General features: G+C 50.3%; 3 protein-coding genes across 8 annotated transcripts in view; 1 reads left to right on the forward strand and 2 right to left on the reverse strand.

Annotated features, from left to right (window-relative positions):
* NPR2 (natriuretic peptide receptor 2) overlaps nt 1-10,526 on the forward strand; it is an 18,824-nt gene extending 8,298 nt beyond the window's left edge. For 2 of the 6 annotated variants that reach the window (XM_038552783.1, XM_038552788.1), the window contains exons 3-22: nt 319-432; nt 929-1,064; nt 1,457-1,551; nt 1,783-1,915; nt 2,155-2,239; nt 2,707-2,836; nt 2,999-3,073; nt 3,282-3,359; nt 3,600-3,704; nt 3,802-3,873; nt 6,223-6,382; nt 6,550-6,705; nt 6,784-6,952; nt 7,112-7,258; nt 7,715-7,838; nt 8,030-8,098; nt 9,351-9,525; nt 9,597-9,695; nt 9,964-10,055; nt 10,186-10,526. In XM_038552783.1, coding sequence (XP_038408711.1) covers nt 319-432; nt 929-1,064; nt 1,457-1,551; nt 1,783-1,915; nt 2,155-2,239; nt 2,707-2,836; nt 2,999-3,073; nt 3,282-3,359; nt 3,600-3,704; nt 3,802-3,873; nt 6,223-6,382; nt 6,550-6,705; nt 6,784-6,952; nt 7,112-7,258; nt 7,715-7,838; nt 8,030-8,098; nt 9,351-9,525; nt 9,597-9,695; nt 9,964-10,055; nt 10,186-10,251 — 2,280 coding nt within the window. In that variant the 3' untranslated portion in view covers nt 10,252-10,526. The remainder of the gene's footprint in view (nt 1-318; nt 433-928; nt 1,065-1,456; nt 1,552-1,782; nt 1,916-2,154; nt 2,240-2,706; nt 2,837-2,998; nt 3,074-3,281; nt 3,360-3,599; nt 3,705-3,801; nt 3,874-6,222; nt 6,383-6,549; nt 6,706-6,783; nt 6,953-7,111; nt 7,259-7,714; nt 7,839-8,029; nt 8,099-9,350; nt 9,526-9,596; nt 9,696-9,963; nt 10,056-10,185) is intronic. The other 4 variants (XM_038552784.1, XM_038552787.1, XM_038552785.1 and 1 more) reach the window with 4 other exon arrangements.
* Nucleotides 10,527-10,616: 90 nt separating this feature from the next.
* On the reverse strand, nt 10,617-12,921 carry SPAG8 (sperm associated antigen 8). The gene is made up of 7 exons (XM_038552789.1): nt 12,761-12,921; nt 11,962-12,658; nt 11,662-11,836; nt 11,418-11,463; nt 11,219-11,333; nt 11,042-11,104; nt 10,617-10,937 (listed from the first exon to the last, which is right to left on the reverse strand). Exons 1-7 carry the CDS (start codon nt 12,799-12,801, stop codon nt 10,746-10,748), a joined length of 1,329 nt encoding a protein of 442 aa, XP_038408717.1. The 5' UTR covers nt 12,802-12,921; the 3' UTR covers nt 10,617-10,745.
* A 921-nt stretch (nt 12,922-13,842) lies between these two features.
* On the reverse strand, nt 13,843-16,274 carry HINT2 (histidine triad nucleotide binding protein 2). Its single transcript, XM_038552803.1, has 5 exons — nt 16,133-16,274; nt 14,521-14,661; nt 14,320-14,424; nt 14,139-14,211; nt 13,843-14,025 (listed from the first exon to the last, which is right to left on the reverse strand). The coding sequence occupies exons 1-5, from the start codon at nt 16,211-16,213 to the stop codon at nt 13,934-13,936; spliced, it is 492 nt and encodes a 163-aa protein (XP_038408731.1). The 5' UTR covers nt 16,214-16,274; the 3' UTR covers nt 13,843-13,933.
* Nucleotides 16,275-16,922: the final 648 nt, after the last annotated feature.

The following is a 16,922-nucleotide window of genomic DNA, read 5'->3' on the forward strand; positions in this document are numbered from 1 at the left end:
TTCATGAAGATGAGGGGACAGGTTTGGGGGATGGAATTGATTTCATCTGTTTCCCAGGCTCCAGAACCATGCACCTTTCATGGAGGAGTGCCACTCTCCTCTTCCCAGATGTATTAAACATACACTGCACGTGTATCACACACACAGGTGCATACACAACACAGCGCTTAGTATCCTTTCAGATTCTAAGAACCCTTCCAGATTCACCTGTGTGTATTTGTACCATGAATATTTCACCAGGCTTCTCTGTCCTACTTTCTCTCTTCCCCATGCCTATCTTGAATCCTGTTCACTCTTCCCCATGTGCTATTGGTACAGACAGTATTGGTGATCACTTACCGAGAACCCCCAAATCCTGAGTATCAGGAATTCCAGAATCGTCTGCTGATAAGAGCCCGGGAAGATTTTGGTGTGGAGCTGGCCCCCTCCCTGGTAAGTAGATCTCTTCTTCCTGAAAGTCAGGCCAGCTTGGAGGAAATCCTCTTCTCCCTAACTCAGCATCAAGCCTTGGCCATGGAGCCAGCCCTATCTGGGGACTATCTGCTTTCATCCAGTATTTTTCCTTCTGCTCTTCTGTCCAGTGAGGTAGGGGTGGCATCTTAGGAATGAGAGGAGGAGGGATGCCTGGGTGGCTCAGCAGTTGGGCATCTGCCTTAGGCTCTGGGCGTGATCCCGGGATCCGGGATCGAGTCCTGCATTGTGCTCCTTGCAAGGAGCTTGCTTCTCCCTCTGCCTGTGTCTCTGCCCCGCTCTCTGTGTCTCTCATAAATAAATAAATAAAATCTTAAAAAAAAAAAGAAAGAAGGGGAGGGAAGAAAGCAAACCAGAAGAGAGAAGGAGTAGAAAGAGACCCCAGAGATGGGAGATGGGGGCTGGGGAGGGTCCTGGCAGGACATTTGGAGAGCACTAATGATGTTGCCTCCCCTAGATGAACCTCATTGCTGGCTGCTTCTATGATGGGATCCTGCTATATGCTGAAGTCCTGAACGAGACGATACAAGAGGGAGGCACCCGGGAAGACGGACTCCGAATTGTGGAGAAGATGCAGGGACGGAGATACCACGGTAAAGAAGCGGGTCAGGTGGAGGCCAGAGCACCACTGTCAGGCCTGGGAGTGGAGTGGGCAGAAGAAAACACTGGTGCTAGGGGCGGAGGAAGAGTCAGGAGGGGTCAGAGAACATGGTGGAGGCGGACGTGTATTAAGAACGAGGGCCGGGAGGGATCTGAGGTAATTAGAGGAATGGGAGCGCAGGAGAGGGGCCTAGGGTGGATCTCAAAGGAAGGGCTCCTCGACCCGGGATCGAATCCCACGTCGGGCTCCCGGTGCATGGAGCCTGCTTCTCCCTCTGCCTGTGTCTCTGCCTCTCTCTCTCTCTCTGTGACTATCATAAAAAAAAAAAAAAAAAAAAAAAAAATTGAAAAAAAAAAAAGGAAGGGCTCCTCTTTTCTATCTTAGGTGTAACTGGCCTGGTTGTTATGGACAAGAACAATGACCGAGAGACTGACTTTGTCCTGTGGGCCATGGGAGACCTGGACTCTGGGGACTTCCAGGTGATGGGGGCAGAGGCAGGGAGGAGACGGTGGGCCCTGAATATCCAGCTTTCCAGGGTCCAGTGGAGGCAGAATCAGGGGTACTAAGGCAGGGACTTGTGTTTTGTTTTTTTTTGTGGGAGCACTATCCTGGGTGGGTGGGAGGTGGGGGAGAAAGCAGCCAAACCCTGGAGTCTGGGGGAGAGGCTGGTGGGAGCAGGCCTGTGGGCCCAGTTTTCTCCTTCCTCACAGCCTGCAGCCCACTACTCAGGAGCTGAGAAGCAGATTTGGTGGACGGGACGGCCTATTCCCTGGGTGAAGGGGACCCCCCCCTTGGACAATCCCCCCTGTGCCTTTGACTTGGACGACCCATCCTGTGATAAAAGTGGGTGTGTGCGGGGGGCTGGGAGTAATCCTTCCTCCCCTTACATTCTTTCATCTCCTCTCCCTGACTTCCCACCCCCATCCTTAGCTCTGTTTTTCCCTCTACTTGTACCCCACCTCTGCCTATTTTCCCTCAAGTCATCTGTCTGCTCCCTGCACCCCGAGCACCACCCCTTCCCTGTCCACAACTCCACACAGTCTTTCTCAGGGTCCCCTCTGGACCTTCTTTCCTTCTTTCAGCCCCACTTTCCACTCTGGCGATTGTGGCCCTGGGCACAGGAATCACCTTCATCATGTTTGGTGTTTCCAGCTTCCTCATTTTCCGGTGAGTTCTGGGCTTCCCACTGACCTGCCCTCTCCATCCCACCGCTCAGGGTTTCTGGGGGTTAGTGGGCCTCTCGGTTTGATGGTTATCTCTTAGGCCTAACCCCTTCCTCTCTAGCCTTTCTTGTGAAGCTGTCTTTTAGCCTACGTGTTGTTTTTCCACTTTTGGTCCTAGACTGGGTGTCCTAACCAGGTGTTTTGAGTGGGGTCTTACAAGGGTAAGGGTGAACTTTGCACAAATGCCACCATTGTAAGAAGGACCTTTTTACCTTCCACCTCTGCGTTTTCAAATGAGTACAGGGCACATATGCCATACGTAGAGAATGTACCCTTCCCTGATAGTCCTGCACCAAGTCCCAACTTGGGTGTGATAGTTGCAGCTTCAGGAACTGCAGGGAAGCCCCCGTGCCCCCACCATCGGCTCACGGGGTGGTAGGATTGGGCTTGCCAGTCAACTGAGGTGTGCAGTCCTTACAGAAAGCTGATGCTGGAGAAGGAGCTGGCTAGCATGTTGTGGCGCATTCGCTGGGAAGAGCTGCAGTTTGGCAATTCAGAACGATATCATAAAGGTGCAGGCAGTCGCCTCACGCTGTCGCTGGTGAGTTCTGGTCTCAGCTGTCCCTCTGCTTCCCTCTGAGTGCCTGTCCTTTCGTACCCTGGACCTTTCCCAGCACATTGGCTTGTAACGATAGCCCCTGCTCTGCCACCATCATCTAATGTTCCTTTCATCCTTCCGCCTCCATGTTGCCCTTGGCCCCAGCGGGGATCCAGTTACGGCTCGCTCATGACAGCCCATGGGAAATACCAGATCTTTGCCAACACCGGTCACTTCAAGGTGAACAGTCATCCGCTTGTTCTGGTCCCCACCATTTCATCCTGTCTCATCCCCATCTGTCACCTCTTGCCATCAACCTCTGCCCCTCATAACCTTCCTTTCTGTGTCTAGCTGAGCTCCTGGATGTCCTCACACTTCTCCAGGATTTGCTAGCACCCAGGAACCCCTGATACTAATTTCCCTTTCCCCCTTTCACTCCCACCACCAGGGAAATGTTGTCGCCATCAAACACGTGAATAAGAAGCGCATTGAGCTGACCCGGCAGGTTCTGTTTGAACTCAAACATGTATGTAACGGTGTATGAGTTAAGGCTGAGGGGTAGATAGGGATGGAGGAGAGGAAAGGGGGAAGAGGAGAGGGGAATAGTAACCTTGGCTAGGAAGGAAAGGGGCTTATTTATAAAGGATTGTAAGTTGCAGGTACAATTAAGAGTAAGGTCCTGTCATGTAGTGGTATATTTCTGTATCTACTTTTTCATCTCCTTCAATTCTTTTTCTCCTCTCCCATCTTTGGTTGTTGTTGTTAGATGAGAGATGTTCAGTTCAACCACCTCACGCGCTTCATTGGTGCCTGCATCGACCCTCCCAACATTTGCATTGTCACTGAGTATTGTCCTCGTGGGAGTTTACAGGTAAGGGAAAGGTAGAGATTCTAGGGATGGGGGAGATAAGTACCTGATAGCTAGTGGGACTAGGATGGGTACATAATCTATTTCATGTCACTACCAGGATATTCTGGAAAATGACAGCATCAACCTGGACTGGATGTTTCGTTATTCGCTCATTAATGACCTGGTTAAGGTAAGTCTTCCTTGCTTTTCCTTAAGAGTTCATCTGCTATAAATGCCTTTCTTTCTTCTTTTTTTTTTTAAGATTTTATTTATTAGAGGGGGGGGGTAAGGAGGAAGGGGCAGAGGGAGAAGCAGACTCTGCTGAGCAGGGAGCCTGATGCGGGACTTGATCCCAGGACCCCAGGATTATGACCTGAGCTGAAGGCAGACGCTTAATGACTGAGCCACCCAGGCACCCCTAAAATGCCTTTGTTTCTTGATCTTTGCTTTCAGTTTCTCCTAGTACTTTGAAAGTCCCATTCTTTCCAGTTCCCCTTATTCCTATGGTTGGGTAATAATGGGTAAATAAAGGGTCTGGGTTTTTTTTTTTTAATTTTTATTTATTTATGATAGTCACAGAGAGAGAGAGAGAGAGAGAGGCAGAGACACAGGCAGAGGGAGAAGCAGGCTCCATGCACCGGGAGCCCGATGTGGGATTTGATCCCTGGTCTCCAGGATTGCACCCTGGGCCAAAGGCAGGCGCCAAACCACTGCGCCACCCAGGGATCCCGGGTCTGGGGTTTTTAATTGGGGGAGCTTTATCTGCTGCAGAGAATCCTGCACCTGTAAAGAATTTTTGTTTTCCTACCTTAGATATCTCAGATCCCTCGCCATCATCTTTTTTTTTTTTTAAACCTCAAAGAGTTGATGTTAAGATTTCTTAGCAGGAAAAAGATGAATGGGGTCTCCAATCATATTTCTCTTTTGTTTTTTTCCATCATTTATTCTCTGACCAATATTTGGCATAGCTGCTCTTTTTTTTTTCCAGAAAAACAAATTTAAAAAAGAACATTTACTAGCAAAACTAAGAGAAACCAAAGATTATACTAAATCTTTGGTGTCTTCCCATATATTAGTTTTAAGCTATTTTCAAGTGACCCAGTGGTCCATAGATTTGCAGACATATGAATTTGAATCTTGCATGGGCTGTGATTCCTACAGCCAGTGAACTAGCCTAGTGGGTCACTTGTATCACACCTGAAGCTGGCTTTGGTTTTTCTGTTTAATTCTCATGAAGTTATTTAAAAATGTGTGTGTGTGTGTGTGTGTGTGTATGCATGTGTGTGTGGTTTATGTGTGTGAAAATTTGCCATCAAATGAGAGAAAATATTAGGTAAAGTTGATGTGGTGGCTGACTGTGATGATAAATACAAGAAAAACATGACTCTTGAGATAATTATGATTTGATGGAAAAGTGATTTAGAACAAAGCCAGAAGCCTAATCCTTTCTGTATTCACAAATTTGGTGATTCCCAAAGGTTTTGTTGCTATCAAAAAATAAAAAGGAGGAGTTCACAGAGACTAGAGTTATGAATTGTTTAGGTCTGGAGCTAAATATTTAGACAGACAGAGATGTTTTGGTTAGCATACAGATCACTGCATCTTTTTTCTGTTCCACCTGAGCTGACTTGGGTGGGTGCCCAGGGTTTCATTTTGGGAAGCACTACTCGGTCTTCTTAGGAGCTGCCTTAAAGTCCCTCATAGGCTAAGGTTTTTCTCTCTGGCTCCATGCCTGTGGAGGCAGGTTTTACTCTTCTGGCTTCTGCATTGGCTTGGCAGCTATCCTCTACTTTTTGTTCATTTTCCAGGGTTTTACTAATTTACTATTTTCTCTACTTTCTCTCTGGCCCAGTAGATTGCTTTCCCTTCCATTCTGACTTGCCTGCCTACACGTGGTTATATGTTAAAGTTTACAACTGGGTAGTCTTCCTTGGTGCATCTAGGTATTCTTGATACCTGGGTCTCTAGCCATGGCTTCCTAAGTAGTGGCGATACATTTGAGGCCATCATGGGTGTCAGCCATGTCATTCTTGGATTCACTCTCATAGTTCTGTTCAATATCAGAAGACTGACTGCCCTTTCCAGGGTAATAACTGATAGCTCCCCTTGTCCCCCCCCCCTTTTTAAAGATTTATTTATTTATTCATGAGAGACACAGAGAGAGGCAGAGACACAGCAGAGGGAGAAGTAGCTCTCTGTGGAGAGCCCGATGTGGGACTTGATCCCGGATCCTAGGATCACACCCTGAGCTGAAGGAGATGCTCAACCACTGAGCCACCAGATGTCCCCTTGTCCCTCCCCTTAAACATTTCTCCTGTCCCTGGTGCCTAGTGCCCACATACTGTTTATGATACCAAGAACAGATGACTCTCCATTTGGCCTGCTTCTTCGGGTAGGAACTTACTGTAAAGGATGCCTTTCAAAAGTAACTCATTGCTTTTATGGTCCTGAGATCTTTAGACAGCTAACTAATGGAGAAGGGAGCGGGTATCATGAGCCAGATACCATCCAAACCCATGACTTGATCTGTATCCTGCAGGGCATGGCCTTTCTCCATAACAGCATTATTGCATCTCATGGGAGTCTCAAGTCCTCCAACTGTGTGGTGGATAGTCGTTTTGTGCTCAAAATCACAGACTATGGTCTGGCCAGCTTCCGATCAACTGCTGAACCTGATGACAGCCACGCCCTCTATGCCAGTGAGACTTTCCCCACAACCCACTTTTATATTGCTCCTCTGGCCTTGATCATTTCCACCTGGGGTGGGGGGTGGGAGAGGGAGATGGAATGACAGTAAAATGGGGAGCATTATGGGCTTGGGGAATACTCTTTTTGAGGACCTGGCCAGTCTGTTTCCTCTTTTCAGAGAAGCTGTGGACTGCACCAGAACTGCTCAGTGGGAACCCATTGCCAACCACAGGCATGCAGAAGGCTGATGTCTATAGTTTTGGGATCATCTTACAGGAGATAGCACTTCGAAGTGGTCCTTTCTACTTGGAGGGCCTGGACCTCAGCCCCAAAGGTGAGAGTCAATCTACTACCCACAGACTCTTCTACCTGCGGAACTCTGTTCTTCATTCAAACCCTTTATCACCCTCAGAGATTGTTCAGAAGGTCCGAAATAGTCAGCGGCCATATTTCCGGCCTAGCATTGACCGGACCCAACTGAATGAAGAGCTAGTTTTGCTGATGGAGCGATGTTGGGCCCAGGAACCAGCTGAGCGGCCTGACTTTGGACAAATTAAGGGCTTCATTCGCCGCTTTAACAAGTGAGAGGGCACTAAGGGGCAGGGGCTCTCCAGGGATAGAAACCTCATCAGTCTTGGTAGATGAGGTGGGGCTGGGAGGCCAAGAGAATGGGTTGGGTAGGAAGTCCTTGGAGTCTTCAGAATCCAGGAGCAGCTACCATATCCTGGCCTCCCCCACAGGGAGGGTGGCACGAGCATATTGGACAACTTGCTGTTGCGCATGGAACAGTATGCCAATAACCTGGAAAAGCTGGTGGAGGAGCGCACACAGGCCTATCTGGAGGAGAAACGCAAGGCTGAGGCTCTGCTCTACCAAATTCTACCCCAGTGAGACTTGGTCACCTTTCTCAAATTTTCCTTTGGTATTCTACTCTGTTGGGTTTTCCCTGAGCAAGCTCCAGAGAACTCACTTCCCAGCTCTTAGAACCCTTTGTTATATCTTGGCACAGTGAGCCTTTCTGGCTGTAGACCACATGTTTTAATTCTGTCTCCAAATAGCTATGCTGCCTTCTTCCTGGCTTCCCATTCCTTCTTCTTAGGACACTGCTCTATGATACCTTGCTTTAGCAAGTGGATGCAGAACAATCCCAACTTGAGACATTTCACCCTCATCCCCAAGGGGCCCCTTCCATCCCCTCCACCACTGAAATACTTTGCCTTGAGCTAGTCTGTAATGTCTTCCCACCCACCTTCCTTCTCTTCTACCCAGCTTAGCTTTCATGTTATGCATTTCTGCTCCCACCATCCCATCCTCATATTCTGAGTTTGGCCCTTGCTTCCTAGTTCAGTGGCAGAGCAGTTAAAACGGGGAGAGACTGTACAGGCTGAGGCCTTTGACAGTGTTACCATCTACTTCAGTGACATTGTTGGCTTCACAGCTTTGTCAGCAGAGAGCACCCCCATGCAGGTGAGAACCATGAGTGAGAAGTAAGGGTGGGATAGGGATCTGGGGGAGCTTCACTGGGGCATAGGGATCCTTGATAGGAGGGGAGATTCATTTTGTTCTGGAGTTCCCATATTTTGTTAGGACTTACGGGTTAAGAATTCTTAGAAAGTTAGGCTCAAGTCTCAGGGGCTCTACTTTCCCATCTTTGTTAGGTGGTGACACTTCTTAATGACCTGTATACCTGCTTTGATGCCATAATTGACAACTTTGACGTCTACAAGGTGAGAGCTGGGGCTACCCTCCTCCTGACACCACCTTGAAAACCCAATCTCCCTGAACTCTACACACCTTACCTTGCTTTATGGTCATTTTGTCCTCTTGGGTCTCTAGCACCCTAGTACTGGGTGCCCTTTGTAGACACATGAGGCTTTGGTACTCTAATTGTACATTTCAGTCTAAAGTCTTGTGAATCCTTAGGCTGCCCTAATCGGAACCATCACAGGAGTTAGCCTCTATTTGCCACTTTTGCCTTGACATATAAATACAGCCTATCCATCTTTTCTCATCTCTCCATCCCCTCTAGGGGATGATTTATTAGGGTGAGGGACAAGCTACCTTGTAAAAAAAATTATTGAAGTCATTGAATTGGCACAGGGTGGGCTTTATTGTGCTGCAGAGTAAAAACCAATGCAGTTTAGGTGTGATTTTGTGACTAATTGTTGGCCTTGAGCAAGTAACTGGAAAGCTCCTTAAGCCTCACATATCTTACCTATAAGATGAGAATAATAGATTTATTGTGGAAAGTGTTTTACATTGCACAGATAATACTATTTCTGTCCCTTCCCTTTGGATTTACTCTACCAAGTCTGTTATTACTGTAACAAAGAACTCCTATAAACCTTTAACGCAGATTCACCAGTTACTTTTATTTTACCCCATTTGCTTTGTTTTATTTTTTATTATTTTTTTTTAAATCTGTGTATCTATAGAATTATTTTCTGGACCACTTGAGAGTAAGTTGCAGGCACAGCGCCCCTTTATCCCTGAACAGTTCAGTGTCTAGTCCCTAAAAACAGGACATTCTTTTGTATAGCTTCAGTACAATTAACAAAGCCAAGTGGTTGCTATCTTACCTTGGGCAGTTCAGGCTGTCTGAGGCCTATTTCAATGGGCCTGCCTGACTCCGCACCAGCCTCTGCTCTTCAGGTCAGCCCTGTTCTCTTGCTTCCCATTTCCTGACCGCAGAACCTACTTGTCCATGTCTTGTTGCAGACAGGGTATCCAATCATTCAGTAAACATTTACTGAGTGTTCGCCAGGTACAGGGGTGGGATAGGAAGACTTAAGGATACCCTTAAAAGGCACCCCCCGCCCCCTGCCAATTCTCAGGACCATAGCATTTACTATATAGTTAATGTTCTGGCCTCCCAGGCTGCTAGGATGACTCATAGTGGTGTCCAGCTTATCTCCTTCCACACTTCCCTATTCCCACTGATACACATAGAGGTGACCTTTTAATCCCCATCTCAATCAGGTAGAAACGATTGGAGATGCCTACATGGTGGTGTCTGGTCTCCCAGGCCGAAATGGTCAACGCCACGCCCCGGAGATTGCTCGGATGGCCCTAGCATTACTGGATGCCGTTTCTTCCTTCCGCATCCGCCACCGACCTCATGACCAGCTGAGGCTACGCATAGGGGTCCACACGGGTAAGGCTGATTCTCACTCCAGCCCTTGTATCTGCTTTTCTCAGGCTCTCCCAACCTGTTTCTTCTCCTAGGGCCCGTTTGTGCTGGGGTTGTTGGCCTGAAGATGCCCCGCTATTGTCTTTTTGGTGACACAGTGAACACTGCTTCCCGAATGGAGTCTAATGGTCAAGGTAAAACATTAGCCCTCAACCCTAGCCTCAGCCTGTATGTGTTGTCCTTTTCTTCTTTTCAGAGCTTCTCCAAATCTCTCAGGCTCAGAGACTACAGCTCCTGACTGCCCCATCCTTGGACATATTTTAGTTCTAGTGCATGTCCTGGAAAGACTGAGAACCTTCTGATGGGTGGTGGTTGGGTAAAGCTCTCTCCGATACCACCAATTCTTCTGTTGTCTTTTCTTTGATTCATCTTCCCACCATCCTCGCCCCCATCCCACCCCAGCCCTGAAGATCCATGTCTCCTCCACCACCAAGGATGCCCTGGATGAACTAGGATGCTTCCAGCTAGAGCTTCGGGGGGATGTGGAGATGAAGGTGATGGCGGGCCATGGGGAGGGGTCATGGGAAGGGAGGATGAAAGCAATTATGGGGACAATGGGGAAAAGAGGGAGATAAAGGGGGTAACATAGAAGAATCTGAATTATCTTCACTCCCCCACTTCCAGGGAAAAGGAAAGATGCGAACTTACTGGCTCCTAGGAGAGCGGAAAGGACCTGCTGGACTCCTGTAAACCCTACTTCTTCCCAAGTCACACAGTCTCCTGCTGCTGGTACCTGGGTGGGCAGTGGTCACCGTCTCTCCACACACCAGAAATGGACATTGTTGTGTAGGATGGAAATGAACATGCACAAAAACCCTACCTTATATGGAAGTTGTTGCCCTTTGCAGCTCAGCCTTGTACATATACCTGCCTCACTCTGGCCTGATTCCCTTCTTCCCTACCTTCTGTAAATATCTGTATCTAAACCAGAATATTTTGGCCAAATATAAAACAACAGAAAATGTCATGGTGTCAGAGTCTGGGTTAGGGGCAAGTCCAAGGAAAGATTTTGGAGTGTGAACATGGTAACATATGGAATCACTGAATTGGCAGTCTCAGGATGAGTGAGGACCCTTTATGGAAAGCCCCTTTACCAAGTACAGACAGAATTTACTTCTTTCCCACCTCTCCAGTACAGACGGAGATAGACTCTATATTCCACATCCCTCTTCCCTCCTCAAGCCTTAGATAGTAGTTCTACCCATTTCACCACGTTGTCCTCCTCCCTGACAGGCACGGGAAGATATTTCTCCCAGTTGGTGGGAATAATTCTCAGGTTCATAGGGCAAAGGCTGCCCCAGCGATAAAGGTACTGGTGTCGAGAAGCTGCAGTTCTTCTGGAATGGCGTGTCCAGGGTCTTGATGTTGCTGACACCCTGGAGGAGGGCCAGGATGAGGACAGATCCTGCTCTGTGCCAAGCCAGAACACAGCAGCCTCTTCCCCTCCTTCTTCTCCCCCACTCCCAACACCCTCACACACCGGTAGCTGTGGTGCCCTCTGTATCCAGAAGGTTTCAGGCTGTTCCCATCGGTAGTCATGAGGCTGTAAAAGGAGAACCCGAAAAACTCATGGTTTGTGCTCCCTTTCATATCCTCTGCTGCTTTCCCACAGCCCACTAGAGCCCAGCTGTATAAGTGGTATGGAATAAGTTCTCACCTTGGTTGGGGCAGGAGGCCTGGCTTGTACCAGCTCCTTTCGGTAGTCGTGGTGTGTCACAGACTCGACCTCAGGGTGCTTCCCTGTGGGTTCCTGCTCTGCCTGCACCTCTTTACTATACAGTCCTGGAGGGCATCAGAGCCATTCTTCCCTGATTTTTGTCTTCCCCCTCCCCTTTACCCTTCACCCAGCCTCTCACCAGATCTGATGGTGCAGGAGCATCTCTAGCATGGCTTCACGCTTTCCTGTGGGAGGGCAGGGAATAGAGAATGGGGGAATCTGGTTAAGCAGCAGTCCCAGAGGAAACAAATGTGAGAAAAGGAAGGAAAATCATGGGGTTTTACCCTTCTACCCATTGGACTGGCCATAGTACTACTGGGAATTCCTTCCTCTCTTTTTTTCTCTAATGGGCTCATGCTGGCCCACTCTCTCATGCTTCACACCTCGAATTGGCGGATAGTAGTTTCGTGGGGGCTGGTAGGAGTCTTTCTGGGTGGTGCTGAAGGACATGGGTGACGGTAGCTGCATGGTCAGCAGTCCCTGGTGTCCATGTCGAAAGAAGAAACTCTCAGAGCCATCTTGCATGCTTGGGACTTGATCCAGGTGGTTGGTGGCTCTCTGTGGGCCCCAAGTTGAGTGACCATGATATCCTTTATGGTACCCACCCTCATCATAAACTACTGCCTCCCCCAGGAAACTGGGGGTAGTCTTTGGGAAAAGGGAGCAGGTCAAAACCTTAATACCTCCTCCTCCCAGTTGTAGAGAAGGCAGTGGCCCCGTGGCAATGTTTCATTGAGAACCTTACACTTCCCTTCAACCTGGGGGGTCTTCTGTTGCCCTTGGGCACCAGGTCCTGAAACTTGCAAAAATTTCCAGGGTTGTTTCTGAGGTTCCCAGTGGTGGCTGTAGTGATTCCAGGAGGTATAGTCAGGGACCAGCTCTTCCCCAGGGTTTCTGAAGCTTGGGAGACTGTAGGGGCTGAGCTCAGGGTCATGGCCACAGTCTGGACTAGGCCCAGTGTCAGTGGCAGAACCAGGGCCAGAATCAGGACCAGTGCCTTGACCAGAGTCACAGCCAGGGCCAGAGCCATGGCTAGGACCAGCACTGGAGCCAGGAACAGGGACGGGACTAGAGCTAAGGTCATTTGTAGTACAGGGATCCTGGCTGAAACGGGAAACACAGACAGGCTCAAAGCCAAGTCTCCTCCAGCCTATCTTGTGAGTAAAGCTGGCTCCAGTGCAGGGCTCCCCAGGAGGACGGAGAACGCTCGGCTCAGAGCGGCACTGTGGGGTCTTCGTGGAGAACGCAGCAGTTTTGGCGGTGGTTGCGGCGGTAGCTGCAGCAGTTGTGGCTGCCAGGGCCGACCTAGGATTGCCATCTGAAGGCAACAGTTCTGAAGTGGACCCGAGCCCTTCAGCGCCAGGCTGTACGGCTAAAGATCTAAAAGAAAGCGAATGCATCACAGTTGTCAAAAGCGCAGCACGGTAAGTCCCCTGACCTTCCTTGCCCCCTTATACCTGCAGCCAAAGCTGCAGCTCTCACCGAGACCGCGATTGCCGCCGGGTAGACTCCAGGACCTCCATCTCCCGGCACTAGCCACCGTGTTGCCATAGAGACGACAAACAATTCCAGGAGCCTGCGCAGAACGCGAGTTGGGCGTAAGGGGCTGGGTGGGGGTGGAGGCAAATTCTCTGCGGGGCGGAAGTCTTCAACCTGCCGCTTTCTGGAAGTTTGCTTTCCGTCCAGACTCTGTTCCGCCTCAGCCCAGCTGTTAAAGTTCCGCTCTCCTGGGACCTCTACATTGAAGCATGATTCTTTTGAGACTTTCTACGGTGGTTCTTAGTGTTGGACACAAGGCCAGGGCTGTGATATCAGACAAAAGCATACTTGGTGTGCTGGTGTAGGGGCAACAGTAACCTCCTCTTAGTTCATTCTCAAAAGTTGAAGGATTCTTTTTAAAATGTTTAAGACTGAAAACACATCAAACAACTCAAAAACAAAATGGTGAGACACAGGGATCAGTCAAAGGGTAGCAGTTTTTTGGTGTGATTACTTCTCCTTCAGTAAAGGGCCTACACATTAACCATCCTCCTCCCAGGCCCTCCTTAGAACTTGGCTTGGCATCTAAATGAGAGTCAGGATTGAGCAAGCCTCACTCCTAGGTTTCAGTCTCTTTCAACTCACACAGGCTTATTGCTTGTGTTACTTTTCTAGCTTGACCCAGGTAGACCATTAGTCATGAAGACTCACAGATCTATAGGCAAATGCTTCTTTAACTATAGGATGGGCCTCATTAATGTCTCTCATTCAGACCATAGTCAAGAGGGGTCATTAACTTTTTAATTTTTTAAAAAAGATTTATTTGACAGAAAGAGAGCCTGTGGGCATACAGGTAGGCAGAGTGGCAGGCAGAGGGAGGGGGAGAAACAGGGTCCCTGCTGAGGCTTGATCCCAGGATCTGAGCTGAAGCCAGACACTTAACCAACTGAGCCACCCAGGTGCCCTCAGATCATGATCTTTAATCAGTTTTCTTTCCTATTTGTGGTATAAATCTTTATATATTTAATTATCTATAACATGCATATTATATATAATTATTATATATTTAAGACAGTGATCCAAAATCAAGGGAGAGCAAGTTTATTAGCATCATAGGGTCCCTTTCCCCCCACATTCCAAGCATCAAGTTCTGGGGATCGAGGTCAGTTGGTCGGTTCAACCTGGAGGCCACTGGAGCTGTCGGCCCCCAAGTACGTGAATATGCAGATGATACACAGACTGTGCGCCCATCTTTCCATCGTTGATCACTGAAATAAGAGCTTCAGGTTAGAGGGTCAGGATCATGGAAAAGGTCAAAGATTAAAGATTACATTGAGGGACAGGTATGAGAATTTATAGCTCAAGGCCAAAAGTCACTCACCAAGTCGGTATCCATCTCCTAGGCCTTCAGCCTTTGCTGTCTTTTTGGCCACAAGGAGAAGGTGTCCTAGAAGCTACAGGGAAAGGGGAGGTAGACAGGTGGCTTCCTTCACAGGGAGCAAAACCTCTGTGTCCAGGGCTCCCCACCCCCACAAGCCAAACCTTGGCCCTGCTCTTCCCACCTGCTGGTCTTCTTCTTCAGCCTGGCTAATCCGAGGAATGGGCTTCTTAGGAATGACCAGGAAGTGCACAGGAGCCTGAGGGGCCACATCACGGAATACGAGACACTGGAAGCAGTGACAGGCCAGAGGCCACTATGTTACTTCAACAGGCTGATGGCAGTTGAGACATTCCTAAGGGGACAGGGCCTCAGGGCACCCCACCTGCTGGTCCTCATAGAGAATGTCAGCTGGGAGGCTTCGATCCAGGATCCGGGAGAAGATAGTTGGGGCTGCTCCCCTAGGAGCTGCCTGCTGGGCCTTGGTCACTTCGCTTCCGTCAGTCACAGACCCAGCTGCTCGGACCTGAAGGTGGGTCAGACATACTCAAGGGAGGAAGCCAAGAATATGTCTTCCATATAGTAAGTTGCGGCTGGCAGAGGCTGGGCTCTGTTAGTCATTAACTTCATCCTTCTAAGAACTGCTTAGTGGTTCCCATACAAAGGAAAATTTCCATTTCAGAGTCTCAGCAGCAAAGAGTCGGGTCAGTTAAAGGCTGTATTACAATGCAGGGTTTGACAGCGCCATTGATTCCTGCTCCTAATGTGTCTAGTAAACTTAGTGACTGTTCAAGGTAAAGGCCATAGGATGAGAACTGCAAACTTAGGTCCCAATTCTTTTACCACCGAATTACCTTAGATAAATCCCTCCTCTTTGCTTCAAATATAAAAGGGAGTGGTTTGCATCATCTTTTAAGATGACTGGAGCTCTTTCCATTTACTCACACCTTACTATCCACTCATTCCTTGTCTGATCTTTAAGCTATGTTAGCCTTTTTTTTTTTTTTAAGAGTTCATCTATTTATTCATAAGAGACACATGGAGAGAGAGGCAGAGACACAGGCAGAGGGAGAAGCAGGCTCCCTGCAGGGAGTCCAATGCAGGACTGGATCCCAGGACCCCAGGATCACGACCTGAGCAGAAGGCAGACACTCAACCACTGTGCCACTCACCTGTCCCTATGTTAGCCGTTTTATTCAGGTTTTCATACAATTGCCCTGTTGGACACAAGCACATCTAGGTGTCACATCTGACCTCTTACTGTGGATTTTAACTCCAGTCCCTTTAGTCAGTGAAGGGAAGAATTAAGTGAACTCAGTAACCCCAGCGCTAGTTTTCCAGGGGCTCAGAGAAGGCTGACGTACTGTCGCGCTGTGGGAGAGAGAGTTGGGATGAACTTGAGTCCTCTCTCTGGCAAGTGGGGGAAGATGAGAGGTTAACACTCAATGGGGATCCCTGGATGGCTCAGCGGTTTGGCGCCTGCCTTCGGCCCAGGATGGAGTCCCACATCGGGCTCCCTGCATGGAGCCTGCTTCTCCCTCTGCCTGTGTCTCTGCCTCGCTCTCTCTCTCTCTGTGTCTCTCATGAATAAAGAAACAAAATCTTTAAAAAACAAAACGCTCACAAGGCTGGGAGCCTGCCGGGGGCCAGTCTCTGGCTCGGAGAAGACAAACCTCACAACCCTCACTTCCTGCAGGGGGCGCTGAGGAGGCTGGGTGAGCTTCAGGTAGGCTTAGAAGGCTGCAGCCAAGGCCTGGCCCTGTGGCGACCTCGGCGCCGAGCCCGCACAGGCCGTGGCCGCCGCCGCCCACCAGCCCGACCTCACGCCACAGCCCCGCACCTTGCGCGGCTGGAGGCGCGGCGCTCGCGGCCCCGCGCTCGGGCCCCGTCCTCGCGAGGGCGCGCGCCGGCGTCTGGGGGAGGAACGCCGACCCCCCCTCCGGGGACGCCGACCGAGCCCGCGGGACGCCCTCGGCGCGTCCACGGCCGCTTCTCACCTGTGCCCCCCGCGGCCCCGCCACCGCCACCACCCTGCGCGCCACGCGCAGCCCGGCGGCCACCGCCAGGGCCGCCGCCATCTTGCCCTCAGCCGCCGAACCTCTCCCCGGGCCCGCACGCCGGACCGACGTGGGGCGCCGCCGCCGAGGCGGCGAGCGGCAGACATTGGCTCCGCGGGCGGCCGCGAGCGAGCCCCGTCGTCCCATTGGCCGCGCTCCCCGCTTGCCGCCCTTCGGCCCAGAGGGTGGCGCCGTTCGCTCCGCGGGCTCCGCCGCCACCACCTGGAGGCCGAATCTTTTCGTCCCATTGGCTTCTGCCGGCCGGAGGGCGAGTTTTCCACGCCGTTAGCTTCGACTTTTGGTCAGAGTGAAAGTTCCTCCGCCATTGCCCCCCCAGGTCGTCTCGCCCGGAGAGTGGCTCTCTCCATTGGTAGGACTAGGAGACCGAAGGTCGCAGACCCTCTCCCCGCACTGGCCGGGAGGAGGGCGAGTGCTGCGGGCGCTCCGCTGGCCCCGGGAGCCGCCGCCGCCCCTGGGCGCCGAGGCCCGGCAGGCCCGGCAGAAGCGGCGGGGCGACGCCAGGCGGGTGGCCGGGACGGGGTCCTGCCCCTCACGGGTGGGGAAGGTGCCCACCCAGCTTCTTCCCTACAAGGGCATTTCAGCTCTTTGAGCAGTTCAGAGATTTTTAATTTACTCATCGAACGGCACCCATTCCTTTACGTTCTCGCGTACCTACTCCAAGATGGAAGATCTGCAGTTTGTTTTCAGGGCGTTCCCACCCCCCCTTTTT

This window comes from Canis lupus, chromosome 11, assembly GCF_011100685.1.
Source record: "Canis lupus familiaris isolate Mischka breed German Shepherd chromosome 11, alternate assembly UU_Cfam_GSD_1.0, whole genome shotgun sequence".
Taxonomy (NCBI): domain Eukaryota; kingdom Metazoa; phylum Chordata; class Mammalia; order Carnivora; family Canidae; genus Canis; species Canis lupus.